The following is a 17,847-nucleotide window of genomic DNA, read 5'->3' as shown; positions in this document are numbered from 1 at the left end:
GCGCTCTACTGCTCTCGTCGTCCGTGATTGATTCATACTTGAAACACATTTATTATGTTCACTGTCAAATTGATTCACACAAGGCTGATTAAGTCTATCAGCTCTTCACAATGTGTTTCTCACTATACCTGTCTTGAGATCTTGTGTCGCCCTGGCAACATGTAGATGGAAGCAACAGCAAAGCACATACTGTAGATATCATAAATGCTTCTTGTTCCCATCTGCCTCTGCACTGCAGTTGTACACACAAAAACACTCAGTCAGGTCTGATAGTATTGCTGGACAGAGCCTGTTTTCAGGTGAAGTTCACTGTTCCCAGAGTCCAAACAGTTTCTACAGGTTTTGTAATCCATCTTTTAATCACTTTCCACCTCACAGACCTGAGTGTATGTGTTGTGAGACCTAACTTTAGGCTGCACTAGTGTACTTTATCCAAACACATTTTTTATTTCTCAGTACATCACATTTACTGCACTGATTGCACGAGCCCTCTGGTCAGTCAGTGTATACTGCTCGCTTAAGGAGCCTTTCTGATTTTACAGACAGACTTCATTTTTATTTGAGAGGTAGACTCTGCACATACAGAAGTCAGACCTTTCTCCACAATGCTGTGTCAGCACTGGCTAATGGTCTGGATGGAGGACATTTATCATTTTGCTGCAGGCAAAATAAAGTCCCCGCTTGTTTGTATTTATTTACCTGCTCACAACCATGTAGGACAGTGCAGGACACAGGGATGCTGCGCCCTCAAAACTGAAGAGTCAGTTTCAGTTTCGGGTGGAACCACATGCGGAGGTGATCGCTGTCAATAAAAGTGAAAGACACACTATGTGATTGCACAGTGCTCATCTTTGTCATAAACTGCCATTTTCAGCATGTGCACTTAATACCTCAGGGATTTATCTCAGTTTTACAAGTCTGTAAAACTAAAATGTTAGCTGTGGATTTGTGTCAGGCTGTGTCATTTTTGTTAACCTATCTTGAATGTTTCTTGATATGTTAGTGATGTTTTAGTAACAGTACAATATTTTCTAACACTTTTTGGCAATTCAGAGATCACATAGGCTGACTTTAAATCAGGGGTGTCAAACTCATTTTAATTCAGGTGCCACATACAGCACAATTTGATCTCAAATGGGCCAGACCTGTAAAATAATAGGATAATAACCTATACCCCCCAAAAGTATTATGCCTAAGTTTACCATTTACACATGTGCATTACACCTTACAGATCACAGTGGAACTACAACTGCTGAAGAACAAAGTAATTCACAATTTAACAAATTCATCCTGTGGGCCAGATTGAACCCGCATGGGGCCGGTTCTGGCCCATGGGCCATACGTTAGACACCCCTGCTTTAAATGTTCTTTCTTGTTGTTCAAGTGATACACTGCTTTTAAGTGTGTTGGATATTACTTCAGTGTTTTTGCATGGAAGAGGAGGATCAGAGAGGAGACTGCCATGTGCCATCACCACCCACCCCCCAACTTATTCCACCCCCATGGCCCCGCACACTTCCCCTCCACCCTCCACTCGTCACCCTGTGCCCCCGTCGCCCTGTCTCCTTTCTTTGTTCTCATCACCAGCCCAGAGGAGCAGATGGTGCTCCCTCTCTCTCTCTCTCTCTCTCTCCCTCTCTCTCTCTCTCTCTCTCCTTTGCTGTGCTTGGTCGACAGTGAAAGACAGACAGACGCTCTCAGCCAATCGCCTGCTGGAGAATCAGCTGACTCTTCTGCACAGCGCCAGGTGTTTTCATCATATTCCGTCTCCATCCAAAACAGGAGGAGTAGCGGTACCGGGCGTCAGAGCGAGCGAGGGAATTTCGGTAGCGAGCGTTGAAATAATAAATAAATAAATAAATAGAAATCGGTGGCTAAATAGCGGTGGCGGTGGTGGTTTCGGTCTGCAGCAGGTTTTTCGAGGTCTATGATTCTCTGCATTGCGAGTGCACCATGCGTTTCTCCCCCAGAGCGCCCTGGGACTGAGTGGATACAAGTCGCCTGGATACAGGAATATGTGCCATCATACGCCGCTTGATGAACCCGCTCTCGTGGCACAGTAACATTTATTTTTGTTCAGTTATTGTGTGTCGACGCGTACCTGGGTAAAGAAAAAGGAAAACGGAGCAGTGCGCACGGAGACATCGGGACTGGAATGCCAACAAGGTGAGAGCCAGCAGCTTTATCCGCACTAGTTTATTACGAAGCTGCACGTTTTGTGTAGAAATGTTCCATATCGTTTAAAAACAACTACCAAGCCTCTGTGCTGCAGCAAAAATAACGTGTGAAATCAGGGACTTTAGAAATAATGATGTTGCCGTTCATCAGACATCTCTCTCTGCAAGGACGATGCAACGAGTTGTATTGAATCAGATTGCAGACACAGTCAAGGACACAATATCTCTCTCTCTCTCTCTCTCTTTTTTTTTAATATAAATGCAGTTTGGCTCGAGCTGCTCTCCAGTTTTCACATTTGAAGTGTTGACCTCACAGAACACACACATGTATATGACAGCTTCTGTGAATGTGTTATTAAACGTATCGGCTGAGACCGATGCGTCAAATGATGTTCCATAGAAAACAAACTTTGATCTCGTTGCGGTAAAGACTTGGCTGTTCCAGCAGGACAGGAGGAGGATGCGTGCTTTTGTGCGCAGCAGCTTTGCGTAAATGTGATTTGCATATTAAAATGCCCAAGTGCGTCGGCAGATGTCTCGATCCATCATCTGTTCTGAGCCAAAAAAAAAGTCTTCGGAGTCTTCCTCGGGGATAAAGACAAGGACCTGTGTTAGTGAGAGATTTGCTGCTGCTGCTGCTGCTGCTGAGAATGAGGCTGCATTGGCAGGGGGTCCATTGTGATTCACAAACGCTGCTTCTGTCGCTGCAGCTGTTGCGCTTTTGTGGTGGAGACTGCCGACTGGCATCACCTAACTTCAGAGGAAAAGGGGGCATTTAGTGTTAGTTAAGATGACAAAGGCATTTATATCTGAGGATCATTTATTTGTTGATGGAATCATTCCTGGATCACTGCTCTGCTCTTTTCTCTGTGAGGTCCTCTGGGTTAAAAGTGAGTTTTGGTTCAGCAATGACCAGGAAATAACAATGGGGCAGATATTCTTGCACATCGCCATATAAACATACACACAATAAGTCGATAAGGGTCAATTTCCATTATCGGGATAGTCGTGCATTGGTAAAATCACTCATGTTTTACATGACTGAGTCACCAACATACAGTTGTAGTGATTCATTTTTGAAGAGCCACCAGGAGGAGCCTGCATCTTTTTAATTTAATTTTTAATTTTAATTTTAAGATTCTTGTTTTATCTTTGTTGGATTTCCTTGGTAACCAAAATAGTGTTTATTTCTTATATATCTAGTAACAGAACATCTGTTCCCTCTGTATCTGTTAGCTTTCAGGTGTCTATCCATCTATCTATCTATCTATCTATCTATCTATCTATCTAACTAACTAACTAACTAACTAACTAACTGTCTGTCCGTCCGTCTGTCTATTTGTTAGTTGGACATTGTTGGACATAAATCGTTCACACTTTGTCTTGATTGCTGCTGTGACGCTGTTGCTCCCTTTGGCAAATTTCCAAGCAAGCAGAAGGCTATTTCTTTTTATTCTGTTGCCCCAAGGGGACATTCTGCAATCTCACATGCATACACACACACACACACACACACAGTGTTTGCTTATCTTTACTTTTCATGAACCTGATTATCAGAATCATTAGACTTACAGCCAGAGATGATCTTACAAAAGAGCATGTGTGCTGCAGGTGTCTGTGTGTGTCGGGTGGGGTTGTGGAGACAGCAGAGCCTGTCGGGATTGTTGTTCCATCCCACACCCCAACCCCCATGCAACGTTTTGGTCCCTTGGGCATAAAGTAGGCTGAGGCGTTGGGTTATTTAGCTCAAGCCTTTATTCTCAGATAAGAAGGACTTAGACATCATTAACCCTTTGTCTGTGGGCAACAGACACGGTAACAGTTCAGCTCACCGTGACCTCAAATTTGTCTGAGACAACACATGTCTTTATGAGACTCACATAAATATTTAGTATGTGGCTCAGATTGACACACCTGTTTGGTGGTGAGTGTGTGTGTGAGAAGTGTGATCAGCCAGAGCTGACATTTGCCTCACATATAGGTTTGTGTAAAATGAAAGCATCACACCGACACATCAGCTAATGAAGTTAGAATGCAGCCTGTAGATGTTGCAGTAAAAAACAGATGGCTGTGGCTCAGGTGTAAGTAAATTATAGCCTCTTTCCCACTGGTGAAAAAATCCACAAACACCTGCTCACATCTGGCGTTTGTCTGCAATAGGAAGAGGTCAAATTGTTCTGTGATAGACTCAGGTTTTTATCGGCTCTGGCTCTGATCGACAATAATGTTAACATCACACTCAGGTAAACGCAGTCCTTTCACTATCGAATACTTTATTTTGACAGTTTGCTCACAGAGTCTGCACTTAGCTTTTCCTGTCTGACACTGTGATGTGCACTGGATCGAAAATGATTTTTTTTTCAAGATGGACTGAATTAAAAGATACGAGTTAACACACCCTGACACCATCAGCGCCCCTTTAATGGGGCTTTTCTTTTTATTGTGTGCTGCACACGTATCTTATTTACTGTGCATTTGTGACATCAAACCCAACTCTCGGGAGAAAATAACAACAGGAAGACAAACAACTAAAAACTGCATTTACCTGCTTATTTTGGTGTTAGAAAATTGATTTGTCCAAGAAGCTCTACCAGTGGAATAAGATGGGCCGTATTCATAATATTTGCTTAGTGTTGCAGACCCATCCTGACTGTCTGTGCTTACTATTGAAGCATATAGGTAATGCAAAACACTGTATCCTACATTTCCCATGATGCAACATCATAGCTAACGCATAATATATAGACTCAATCCCTTACAGAGCCACAAAGGACATGATAATGCAGGTGTCTCCTGAGATAAATGTGTAAAAGGGACATAGTGCTCCTTTAATCTGATTGTCCTTTATTAGTCCCACATTGTGGAAATGTATCAACATAAGTTAAATGTATTTGCATATAAAGGAGACTGTTTACTGATGTCATACATTAAGAAACATCCAGCAGCGCCGGCACTAACAACTAGACGTACAGTCATTTTCATTTTGTAATAATCTCAAGAAATGTTTTTAAAAATGTATTTTTTTCAGTCTACTCGAGAGTCCATTACCAAAATATATTAATTTCACGATAGCATAAAACAGTAATAATTCTCCTTATAAATGAATTGATTTGTCATTTCTGTTCATCACTCAGAGAGTGCCAGCCTCAGTTCAAACCACCACCAAGATTTCTTCCTTTTGTCACACACATAAAAACATTGCCGTGCTTTATTTATTGTGCGATGCTGCTCACCGTCAAACAGACAAAACCTTGGCAGAGGTGATAGGTTGATGTTTCTTTATTTTACCTTTTAGACTGTAGATTGCTTCTCTTACTATAATGAAGAGTTATGAGCAGCTGCTCCACTAACAATTAAGTGTGCCTACTCCCACAGATCTGCTCAGTCAGCTGAGGGTTTCCAAACAAGTGTCCACGGAGATTTTGTCCGTCCACTTTGAGTGTCAACCACTTGGAGAGCAATCAAGCTGCTGTTTAATCAATAGACTGACATGAGACCGGCTGATGACAAAGTAGCCCCGTGACCTCCAGCCAAGTACAAGACCCAACATGTGTCGTATTTTGTGAAAACAGCAAGCACATACAGGCTGCATCTACTAAATCCGTACTTGCTTGTATAATAGTGCTATTATATGACGGTAAAAACCCAGCAGTGTGTGCTGGTGCCTCAAAGTAGCTTATTCAGATGTTGAAAAACAAACAAATGTGTTTTCCTGCTTTTACTTTTGTCTGCAAGACACATCTGAAGTATGGCTGGTTCCAAGTAATGAAAGGCATTACAAAAAATGTGAATTGGGTTGCGATGGTTTGCCGTCTTTTAAAAAGTGCGTCCCCTTGTGAAAAGTTTGAGAAACTCTGGTCGATACCAGTTCTTTTCTAATTTCCCTGCCCACAGAGAAACTTGTGTTAGGCTGCCTTTATATTCCAAGTTCTTGGATGTACAAAACTACCAAAAGGGACAACTTATTGTGTTTGAAGAAGATTGGTATTTACTGTATATTTTGCTACCCTTCTACTGAGCCTATTTTCCCATTCATCTGTCGACAACACAGGACACAGATGTGTCTCCTCTGATGGATGAGCACACTTCTACAGGAATAATTAAACAATAATAATGCAAGAAATATGAGCCAATCCCTTTTGATTTCTGCCTATTTTAGGCCTGTAACTGGTTTGTTGGGCACAGTGAATGTAGAGGTCCTGTTTTTCTCGCTTTAATTCATTTTATTTGGAAGGTGTCGACCAAAGTCTGATTGCATTGTGTTGTGTCTCAGGAGGCTGTAATGCATTTTGTTCTATATTTATTTTGGTACTTAGAATTGGGGGTGAAATAACGTTGGCTTTTTTGACTTAGTATATTCGATGTATTTTATATTTCATTTTGCCTGCTTGTCTTTTTCTGAATAATAAACTCCAGTTTGTTTCCTTGTCGCTCAAGTTCTGCCGTCTAATTCAGTAGTGTCTTTGTCACGTTGCTTTTGCTCCCATTGTGACATGATGTGTTCATAGGAGTTCCCTGGGGTTGTTTATCTCACCCGCTCCCCCTGTAATTTGTTTTCCCTCATCGCGCGGTCTCTTTTGTTATCACATTTTAGAAAGAATTTCCTTGATGATGATCCCGATTGTACTCAGACAGAAAATTAAGATCTGAGTCCACAGAGCTAACAACAGTTTAGACAAAACCATATCTAGTTTTCTTGTGATATATGACGACTTTTTATTGTTCCACCACATTCACAAACATCAGCCATGGTGATCCAATGAGCTTGGAATAAGGATGGTACGTTTACATTCATGTTTGATCTTAGTCGGACTAAATCAATAATTCTGATTTCTGAATGTCATGTAAACGCAATAGTCAGACTATAGTTGAGCAAATCAATTCATAGTCCGATTACTCCTGCATGTTTTAGCCTTAGTTGGACTGGAGTGGGAGTTGGCGTTTTGCACATGCGCCAAAATTCCCTCCCGGGTCTTTGACCCAGAAGTAGAAGGGGACGACGTATAAACTGCACTACCGTCTTTCTTCTGACAACACAGCAACAGTTTGTCTTTCTGTGACGTAAAGGTCAACAGGAAACTGATTCACTGCACTAACTTATAGAGAGATGCAGCGCCACCTACAGAGATGGCGTATGGAGTACATGCATGTATACTCGAACTCTGATTAAACTTCTGCATCACACTTCACATGGCCAGATACTCCTCTGTGTCGTTTTCATTTGATGTAGCCTGTTGAAACTATGTGAGTTCACACCGCTATGGTTGCATTAATTAACCAAAGCAACTTCAGAACAGTTGTTTAATATCCCTGGTTTTGGAATTTGTAAATATTATGCTTAACATTATTGTTCTTCACCTTAAAATATGTAGTTTGTCAGTCAGTCAGTCATCATCTAACCGCTTTATCCTCCACCAGAGGGTCGCGGGGGGTGCTGTGCCAATCTCAGCTACATCGGGCGATAGGCGGGGTACACCCTGGACAGTTCGCCAGTGCATCGCAGGGCCACACACAACTAGAGACAAACAACCATTCACTCTCACACTCACTCCTATGGTCAATTTAGAGTGTCCAATTTACCTAATCCCCACATTGCATGTTTTTGGACTGTGGGAGGAAGCCGGAGAACCCGGAGAGAACCCACGCACACACGGGGAGAACATGCAAACTCCATGCAGAAAGGCCCTTGTTCCAACCGGGGCTCAAACCCGGGTCTTCTCGCTGCAAGGCGAGAGTGCTAACCACTACACCACCATGTGGCCCTATGTAGTTTGTTTCTTACTAAAAATGTATGGTAGGGATATTGGTTTTAAGCTATTTTTTGATGTTAATATTATCTATCAGAATTATTTTTACCCAAGATAATATAGTTTTGGGGCCTCAGGCAGTTCCCTTGTTGCACTGCTCCTGCCTGGATGAGTGCAGTGAGCATCATTATTAGCGCAACAGTCTCACAATAGGTCAAATGGAGCTTGACTAATATGAAAAAACTATTAATACGCTACAGTACCACCTGCAGAGGTGTTCCATTCTATCACACCTCAGAGCTGCGCGATAAAACACCGGGCTGCCAATTTACAAGTTGTATTTCAGTATCGCACTATAACTGACGTTTTTCCAATGGCAGTGACAGGAGTGTAATTTCATGGCATGAGATGAAACTGGGTGTTGTCATGGCTGTCAAATGTGGTCAGAGTTGAAACGGTGGCTTTGCATTTCGGCTCCTGTTACCTGGAGACAGCGTTGTGCTTCTAAAAGAGTTGTCAGCCTGGAAGGAAGCCCGGAGATTTTGGATACTTATCAGTAATAATGACCAGTTATTCTCGTCAGAATAATGTAATACACAAACATAAAGGTGTCAAGCAAGTTTGGCATCGTTAAAAACCTGGAGCTACTTTATAAAATGTGAAACTCTGCACTGATTTAGAGTTTATTCCAGTCATATAATATTGTTTCTTTGTTGCTTTTATATAAAGTCATCACTTAGTTACATTACAATATGAAACTCCTGTTTTGTGAAGTCTCATATGTGATCTTCCTTCATGAAACATTTAACATTTTTATGCATGTTGTGTACTGAGAGGATTTATATTAGGAACTTGTTTAATTTAAACTTGAACATTAGGAATTATGGTTAATAAGAGTCTATCCATTAAATGCTGTCGCTGGATCTGCATAAAGGCTGTGATGCAACAGGTGAAGTTGTCCATCCCCCACTAAGTTTCATTCATTAACAGATTAATATCTTAGTTATTTGTGTGTGTTTGTTTGTAAATATTAATTTAATATATATCATAAATACATTTTTATTGTGAGTCATTGAAACATCAGACTGTGATAAAATTTCACAAAAAGTTGGATTTTCTTCACTTGACCGGCTCCCCCTCCTCACCAGACTCAGTGCTCAGTCCCCAGTCATTAGAGTTTGAGGCCCTGACTTAATGTCATCTTAATGACGTCATCTCATTGTGGAAATATAATAGAAATCAACAGAGCACCGCATAGATAAATAATCTTTGGTACAGCACAGGCCTTTAATGACAAGCAAGTATTCTGCGTGTCGTGATCGTTTTTCATCTCCCTTTCTCCCTCGTTTAATTGACAGTTAAGTACTGTGTGTGTTTGCGCAGTGCATAAACATGATATTGGTAGATGGAAGCTTTGTTTTATTGCTAAAATGATGTTGTGTCATATATTATTATTTAATTATTTCCCCAGCCCCACATTCAAGTAACAAAATAAACGGATTGTGTTTAAGTAATGGCAGTGAGTGAAGGCAGAGGATGGTGTGTGGGGGCTTTGGAAGTGGCTGAATAGTTCAGGGTGAATAATGGAGACATCAATTTGCTTCTCCACATTAGTGCACCCATATTAGTCTGAGGATAAACACTGGTCCCACTAATGTGTGCTGTGTTTGATTAGACTCCTTCTTTAAAGAGAAAAGTAAAGCATACGACTGTGATAAAAGCTGTTCGTATCCTCTTCACTGGTTGAGGTTTGGCTGTGTTTAAAGCCTTTCCTGCCTTTGGTGCTGTCAAATGTTCTTCCACCTGCTGTGTGTTTTAAGCTTTCCTGTGGTTTTAGGGATCATAATAGACCTGCACTGAGTGGATGTTGACACAGATTTAGTTTCAGTCTTTTAAGTGCTCATATAGTTACATCAGAACATTTAAAACCCACATTCCCTACCTTTTTTTTTTTTTTAATTCTGACAACTGTGTCAGATTTTTTGTGTCCAGTATTAAACTTTGTTTTGTTTTTTGAAATAATCTTAGAAGGGACCACAGACAAAACTGTAAGTCATCTTTGGGAAATGGCTGAGAAAGTTTGATCAGACTACACTTTTGAAAGCCATTTTGCAGTTGGCTTTATGTTTAGTTAAGTACACGTGGAGGCCATGTTTTAATATATAAATAATTTAAATAATAATTTACTGAAAAAATTGTGATCTGTAGCTTACAATGTAAAAAGGAGTCAGAGTGAACAATAGCATTGTTTCACTGTATTCATCATTTTAATGAAAACATTAATTTTCCCTTGAATATTGATTATATTCTGTCAATTATTTACTTCCTGAAGCTCCTGTTGTTCGACTTTGGTCCACAAAAAAAGTCATCATCAATATTCAATTGTCCTGGACATTCTTTTGACAGAATATTGACCATTCCATTTTATTTCAGTACAAAAGTAACATTGTAATAATATGGTATATTAATATCTTCATTTGTAGTAACAACTAGCAACTGTTAAATCAGTTGTTGTTGTTTTTTTCTTTTTGGTCTATATTGTATTTAATTAAAATTCTAAACAACTTGTTTCTCTCCTGGGTTTGAATCCCGTGCATTACCCCCAGGCTAATCTGCTCTTCAGTATCTCCATCCACTAATCCTGACTGGTGCAGCTCTCGCCTCAGTATAAAGTGCTAAAGCTTGAAGACGAGATGCTGTACTATCCCTGTTTCACCCATGCTCCGCCCTGTCCCACAGGGAATCTCCAGAATAGGAGGAGCAGAGACGTGTTGATGTCTCTCTGGTGCTGTTGCCGGGCAGTTTTCATTCAGATGAATTAGTCAGCGCTCTTGTTTGAAAGCCTCTTAAGTGCTGTCTTCTTAAGCTGGTGTTGACCACAAAGCTGTGTGCTGGAGGAGGCTGTGGTGCTGTGGTCCTGCCCGCACGGCACAGTTGGATGCCACCTTTAGTAAAAAAGGACCCAATTGAGTCGTGGGATCTCATAGGTGTTGATGTAAGACTCTGCAAGGTTTGATAAGGAAGTGTGGGTAATCTAATCCTGTGACTAAGAAATGCTGCATTGATACATACAGTAGGTAGGGTTTATGTGCAGTATTACTGGTGAACAGATCTATTAAGTGGGTCACATATGTGTCCAGAGGATGAAACATAAAGAATGGTCACTTAAAGGGCCCAGCTCAAGGTGTGAAAGGTCAAAGGGTTGTTAAAGTTCCCCTTGGTTCAGTTTTTATGCCCCACAGCAAAAAAAGTATTCGCAAACCTAAGTGCATTCCATGAGAATCTGGAATTTAGTGTGTAATTTAAGGAGTGTCATTTACTGAGATTCTACAACTAATACACCAGCTGCTACAGTGTGTGCTCTGCTGCATCCCAGACAGTAAAGTACACTTGGCCAAATTTAGATCAGACCCTGGGGCAATTCACATATTTTGTGCACACTGCACACAAATTAATTATTTTAACTAGAGTGTGTGGTCAAAAAAGAGCATCGAGAGCATTGTGCATTGTTCTGGGTGCACCCAATCCCATCCAATGTTAAAGTTTCAAGTTACATTACATTACATTACATTACATTACATTACATGTCATTTAGCAGACGCTTTTATCCAAAGCAACTTACAATGGAAGTTCTGTGTCTTTGTTTCTTGGGCTAACTTTTCTGAGTCAGAAATAACCATGGAACTCATCATCATCCGGCCAAAGCTCCTGAAATGAAATTCTGTGTATTTTCTCTGGGTTTGAGTGATGAGCAGACACCACAGGTTTTTCTGCATCAAGCAGCAAAGCTACTGTGAGTGGAAACAGGGTTCTGATTGCATTGTTTTCTTTTATTTACCTCTCAGATCAATGTGTAAATTAAAGCTGTAGTGCATAACTTTTAGATATAAACAAATGTCTCTTATATTGTATGAAAGCTGTAGCTTTTATGTAGCTGCACTATGGCTGGTTAACACCAAGACAAAGTGCTTCCCACAAATGTGATCGTTTGTTATTAAAATTGCTTCCTGAACATGAATATGTATCTGCATGTGCCAGTCACGGCTGCTGTTTCCTGGATGCAGTCAAAGGACAGATGAACAACACATAACTTAACCAAGTGCAGAGAAGGAGAGAGAGAGGGGATGGGGGAGAGAAAATTAGGTCATGCAGGGTTTTAGAGACCGCAGACTGTTTTGGTAATTGCTCAAAAATCAACAAGGGGCGATAGAGGTTCCGTACTGGAGCTTTGAGTCAGTGCCACAACTTCACTGTCATCTCAACAACAGATGTGACAGGAGTGTCATTGCACGGGGCTTTGGTTAAAATCTCTTGGCTTCTTCGATGGGTTTTTCATTTATTTTTAAAATGCTACATATACACGGCCCATACATGTGGTAGTTGGGTCGGACCAACTAACAACCGGAGAGACCTCCTCCTCTGTAATGTCTGAAGGGTGTGCATCAGAGTGGAATTACTTTGTTCCCTCAAGCCCAAAGTAAAAATTGCACAGAGGGGGGAAATTTAACTAGACTTAATAGTGCAGGTGTGGAAGTTCCCAATGGTCAACAACCGTGGAAACAGCCCTCCATGCTCCAGACACAGTATACTGTCATCTTATTTTTACCAGCTTTACCATTTTCACCACCTTTGTTTAGGATAGTCTAACAAAATGCTGGAACATATTGTTCTAGATTTTTTTAGATTTTGCTGGTATTTTCCTGTGAGTGAGTATGAAGTCATATCATTATTAGAGCTCCTTCATGAGGGGAGCATCAATATTTGTGACGGATCACAGATCTCGCTTAAAACCACTTTTGGTGGTGTAAGAGGTAAAGTCAGTTAATTCAGAATTTGGACATACAATGACTCCAGACAATAAAATGGTGTAAAACTAACATTAAGTCAAAGTTTAAGTCACACCACAATGTTTAGACATCTGTAATGTGCTCAGACAAAGGAAGAGATTTAACACACTGACACTAAGTAAAAGTAAAAAGTGACTGAGTGAGTAGTTTTACTGCCATAAAGCTTGCAGATACCCACAATGATAACACTTTTTTGCAGTCCTTTTAAAGAGCATTTGTTGAGGTTTTGACGGGAAATAAGATCTGTGTGTGCCTATCTTTAAAAAACAAAATACAAGCCTTTATTTTTTTTAAAGTTTGCCCTAAATACAGAATGCTAAAAATGATGTATTAAAAATTAAAATGTGCTTCTTCTTTTTTTGGCTTTGAGGCACAGCACATGTTAGTATCTCATAGTGTTTAATGATGTTCGGAGAGACTAATGATGAAGTCCTTCTGGGCCAGTTGGGGAGATGAAAGCCCTCAGTGGGATTTGATCCGTTTCGTTAAGAGCAGAGTTTTGTGAATGCATTGTAATGAGCTGAAATTGCATTTTCTCAAAACCGTCAATGCCATACAAACTCTTGCAGTCTCACAAGGATAAAGGGGATGCAGTTGTTGTTGCTCTTCACAGTCAGTCTATTGTCCTCAGTAATTTCTGCATTTACAAGAAACATGACAGATTATGTGACGATTCAGCAATTGTTGTTAGTTTGTAGCCATGCAAGGTCCTGTGTGAGGCTGTATTCACAGTGGTGCTTTGAATTACAATTGCAATGTATTGTATACCCACCTGCCTACTACATCATAGCTCGTCTATCCACCTGTCAGTGTTTGATGTCCATCCCTGTCCCACTTTCTATGGCAATAGTTCTGCCTTTACGGTCACGATGGGGATTGGACCGTTTAATGACAATTTTAACAAAATCGACAGGATAAGTTATAGAGAACCTCCAGTGAGTCCGTTTCATGCAGCAGAAACATTCCTGTGACTTGGTCAAAGAGATCTGGCAAATGGAACAAGCATGGTCACAGAAATCTAAATAGCAAAACCTTATTACTAGTGGGTTTATTTATTTGTGTCTTTGTTTATTTGATGTCTTTGTACTCATATTTTGACTGCGAAGCACTTTGTAACTTTGTTTTGAGAAGAACCAACTATTATTACTGTTATATGAATAATTATTACCACGATTGTATTGCATTTGGTAATTAGCACTAACATAATATAGCTGACATTGATGGGGATGGAAACATTAATCTTTAAGGTGTTAAGTCATAAGTAGAATACAAATAATAATTTTGCTGAGGTATTTTACTCAATACCACAAACAAATTAGGACCAGAATAAATTTGATAACCCAGATTCATTTTACATTCACTATGCACTATGAACTCTGTTCTTAATGAAAACACAAGACAATGATTTATATACCAAGACTTATATATTGTTTTTCTTTTTTTCAGATCATACTGCAGCTTCAGGATCTTGATGTGAAATTCTACCACTGGATTCATCCCCTGACCATTTCATTGGACTGAAAGACATAACCACAGCTGAGTCTGGTTGATGACTGCAAAGCCCCCTCTCCCAAAGACACCTGTTCCTCCCCAGCATGGCTAGACGGAGTTTAGACTGTTTTCTTCTAGGCCATGTTCTCCTTGGCCTGATCTTGGCATCTATAGGACTATCCTTTGTCCAAAGCAATGAGTGCCCCCAGCTATGCGTGTGCGAGATCCGGCCTTGGTTTACTCCTCAGTCCACCTACAGAGAAGCCATCACTGTGGACTGCAATGACCTCCGTTTAACACGCATCCCAGGCAACCTCTCCAGTGACACTCAGGTTCTCCTCCTACAGAGCAACTACATTGCCAAGACCAATGAGGAGCTGGATCAGCTCTTCAACTTGACTGAGCTGGACTTGTCCCAGAACAACTTCAGTAGCATTCGTGATGTTGGTCTTAACAATATGTCGCAGCTCACCACTCTTCATCTGGAGGAAAACCAGGTAACAGAAATGCCCGATTACTGTCTGCAGGATCTCAGTAACCTGCAGGAGCTCTACATCAACCACAATCAGATCAACGCCATTTCTGCCAATGCCTTTTCTGGGCTCCACAACCTGCTCAGGCTTCACCTCAACTCCAACAAGCTTAAAGCCATCAACAGCCAGTGGTTTGAATCAACACCCAATCTAGAGATCTTGATGATTGGTGAAAATCCTGTTGTTGGAATAATAGACTTTAATTTCAAACCCTTGGGCAACCTGAGAAGCCTGGTTTTGGCAGGAATGGATTTGACAGATGTCCCAGGAAATGCCTTTGTGGGACTTGATAATCTTGAAAGCCTCTCTTTCTATGACAATAAATTGGTCCACGTTCCTCAGAGAGCGCTGCAAAAGCTACCTAACCTCAAGTTCTTAGATTTGAATAAAAATCCAGTGCATAAGATAGAAGAAGGAGATTTTAAGAATATGTTGAGGCTGAAGGAGCTGGGTATAAACAACATGGGAGAGTTGGTTTCCATTGAGCATTATGCTTTGGACAACCTCCCTGAGCTCACTAAGTTAGAAGCTACAAACAACCCCAAGTTCTCTTACATCAACCGTCAAGCCTTTCGTGATGTTCCTGCCTTGGAGAGTCTAATGCTTAACAACAATGCCTTGAATGCCCTCTATCAGTCTACAGTGGATTCTCTCCCCAACCTACGGGAGATCAGCATTCATAGCAACCCTCTTCGCTGTGACTGCGTCATCCAGTGGATGGGCTCCAACAAGACTATCGTTCGCTTTATGGAACCTCTGTCTATGCTGTGTGCCATGCCAACAGAGGTCAGAGGTATGCATGTGAGGGAGATGCTACAGACGAACTTAGCAAACCAGTGCTTGCCCATGATTTCGCATGACACCTTCCCCAGCCACCTCAATTTGGACATTGGCATGACCGTGGACTTGGACTGCAGAGCCATGTCCCAGCCTGACCCTGAAATTTACTGGGTGACACCTATGGGGAACAAGGTGATGACGGACACCCTGTCTGACAAGTACAGCCTCAACAACGAAGGGACATTGAGAATTTCTTATGTCCAAGTAGAAGACTCGGGCAGATACACGTGTGTCGCTCAAAACTCAGAGGGGGCAGACACGAGAGTCATAGCTATACGGGTAAATGGCACACTTTTAGACAACACCCAGCTCATGAAGATCTATGTCAAACAGACAGAATCCCACTCAATCCTGGTCTCCTGGAAGATAAATTCCAACGTAATGACCTCCAACCTCAAGTGGTCATCCGCCACCATGAAAATTGACAACCCACATATTACTTACACTGCCAGAGTACCTGTGGATGTCCATGAGTACAACCTCACCCATTTACAACCAGCAACTGAGTACGAAGTGTGCCTCACCGTCTCCAACGTTCACCAACAAATGCAGAAGTCGTGCGTGAATGTGACAACAAAGGAAGCAACCTTTGCTGTGGAAGTGTCTGACCAAGGGACCAACACTGCTCTTGCAGCGGTCATGGGATCAATGTTCGCCCTTGTCAGTCTGGCCTCTTTGGGTGTGTACATTGCTAAGAGGTGGAAAAGAAAAAACTATCACCATTCCTTGAAAAAATACATGCAGAAAACCTCATCAATACCACTGAACGAGTTGTACCCACCTCTGATCAACTTGTGGGAGGCAGACAGTGAGAAGGAAAAGGAGGGCTCTTCTGAGACCAAACCTAGCCAAGTGGACACCACACGCAGCTATTACATGTGGTGAAACCTACTAACTCTACAGTCAGAGACACAGAGACATGTTTTTTTTAGGAGCACAAATATACATATTTGCTTCTTTGTGTAAAAGTGAACATTTTTCTCTTTGTTCCCTTTTTTCGGTGGTTCTCGCAGACTTGCTCTTTGAAGCGATCAATGAACCGACACTTTCAGAATTTTTTGTTTTTTCACAGTCTTTTTACTTTTTTGCTCATTTACACACGCATAATATGGCAGCTTTATTTAGCCTCCTGGACTCAGCAGTCACTGTGCTTTATTTTTAGTACCTGTTTTAATGAACACAGCATGAGCATTGTCACAGATTCAGTATGTGTGAGAAGAGAAGGCACTGAAATCTGACCTGTTTTTGACCCGTTTTCTCTGGCAGAACTTTTAGACACTGCAATCTTTCTTTCTCTTGTAAAACAGTTTCACTGTTGACTGTTGTGCACTGAAATATATACAGTATATATATATATATATAGATATATATATACGAATTTGTCTATCAACTGAAATATAAGCTGACAAAGTACGTTTAGACTTGATATACCGTCTATTGAATAATGTTAGCAATTCTTCTGTAATGTTGTATCAGCTATGACTTATTTTTTGTACATTGAATAAAAGTATGTTTGATTTAGACTTTTATGTTTGCAGAGCAACTACTGTAAACCAGCAATAGAAATATGAATGTTATCAACTACGTAGATGTAAGGCTTTTTACATTTCTTAAAGTTTTTTTTCTTATTTTGCTAGAATATGTCTACAGTCACTCATTTTGTTGTGGTTTCCGCACACAAACATGTTGTTATTGAGAAGTTCAATAAAATCTTTTTTCCTCATATTTTTTAACCTTGATTTCAACACCAGGTTCATTTTTACAATGTGTACATGTCGTTCATTTTGTTGCACTGTGTTTTTAATGAAAGTGCTTGGGGGAAACAGACATTCACGGATTGGCAATAAAGGTTATAAGTGTAACTTGTTATTGCATCTCATATACATGTTGGGTGTTTATTCACGGGGTGGGGGGTGGGGTGGCTGGAGGTGCAGACTTCAGCATGTTTGCCTTTGCAAAGCAATTATCAGTGAATAATTTAAATTCCTGCGCTGGTAGAATATAATTGCAGCACAATATGCTCGGGAGCGAATACAGTAAGCTCAAAAACAAATGTAGTACTTAAAATATAGTGCCTGCATCTGTTTTTTTATATATACAGTATATATATTTTACCAAGCAACAATCTGCATCTTCACAGCTTTAAAAAAGGAGGCAACATAGGGACAGTAATGCAACTGCGATGAGATCAAAGAAGATGGTGATTATAGAT

The 17,847-nt window shown here is 40.8% G+C and overlaps 1 protein-coding gene across 1 annotated transcript; it reads left to right on the top strand.

Moving 5' to 3' along the window:
- The first annotated feature begins 1,742 nt into the window (after nucleotides 1-1,742).
- Nucleotides 1,743-17,358, top strand: lrrn1 (leucine rich repeat neuronal 1). The gene is made up of 2 exons (XM_044025024.1): nucleotides 1,743-2,166; nucleotides 14,218-17,358. The coding sequence occupies exon 2, from the start codon at nucleotides 14,367-14,369 to the stop codon at nucleotides 16,518-16,520; it is 2,154 nt and encodes a 717-aa protein (XP_043880959.1). The 5' UTR covers nucleotides 1,743-2,166; nucleotides 14,218-14,366; the 3' UTR covers nucleotides 16,521-17,358.
- The last annotated feature ends 489 nt before the right edge of the window (nucleotides 17,359-17,847 follow it).

The sequence above is a fragment of the Solea senegalensis genome, linkage group LG4, assembly GCF_019176455.1.
Source record: "Solea senegalensis isolate Sse05_10M linkage group LG4, IFAPA_SoseM_1, whole genome shotgun sequence".
Taxonomy (NCBI): Eukaryota; Metazoa; Chordata; class Actinopteri; order Pleuronectiformes; family Soleidae; genus Solea; species Solea senegalensis.
Note: the sequence above shows the minus strand (reverse complement) of the source record. Positions and strands in the feature narration are given on the sequence as shown.

What these genes read in the sequence shown, in the direction of transcription:
- lrrn1 (XM_044025024.1), top strand. Translation starts at nt 14,367, where the DNA reads ATGGCTAGACGGAGTTTAGACTGTTTTCTTCTAGGCCATGTTCTCCTT.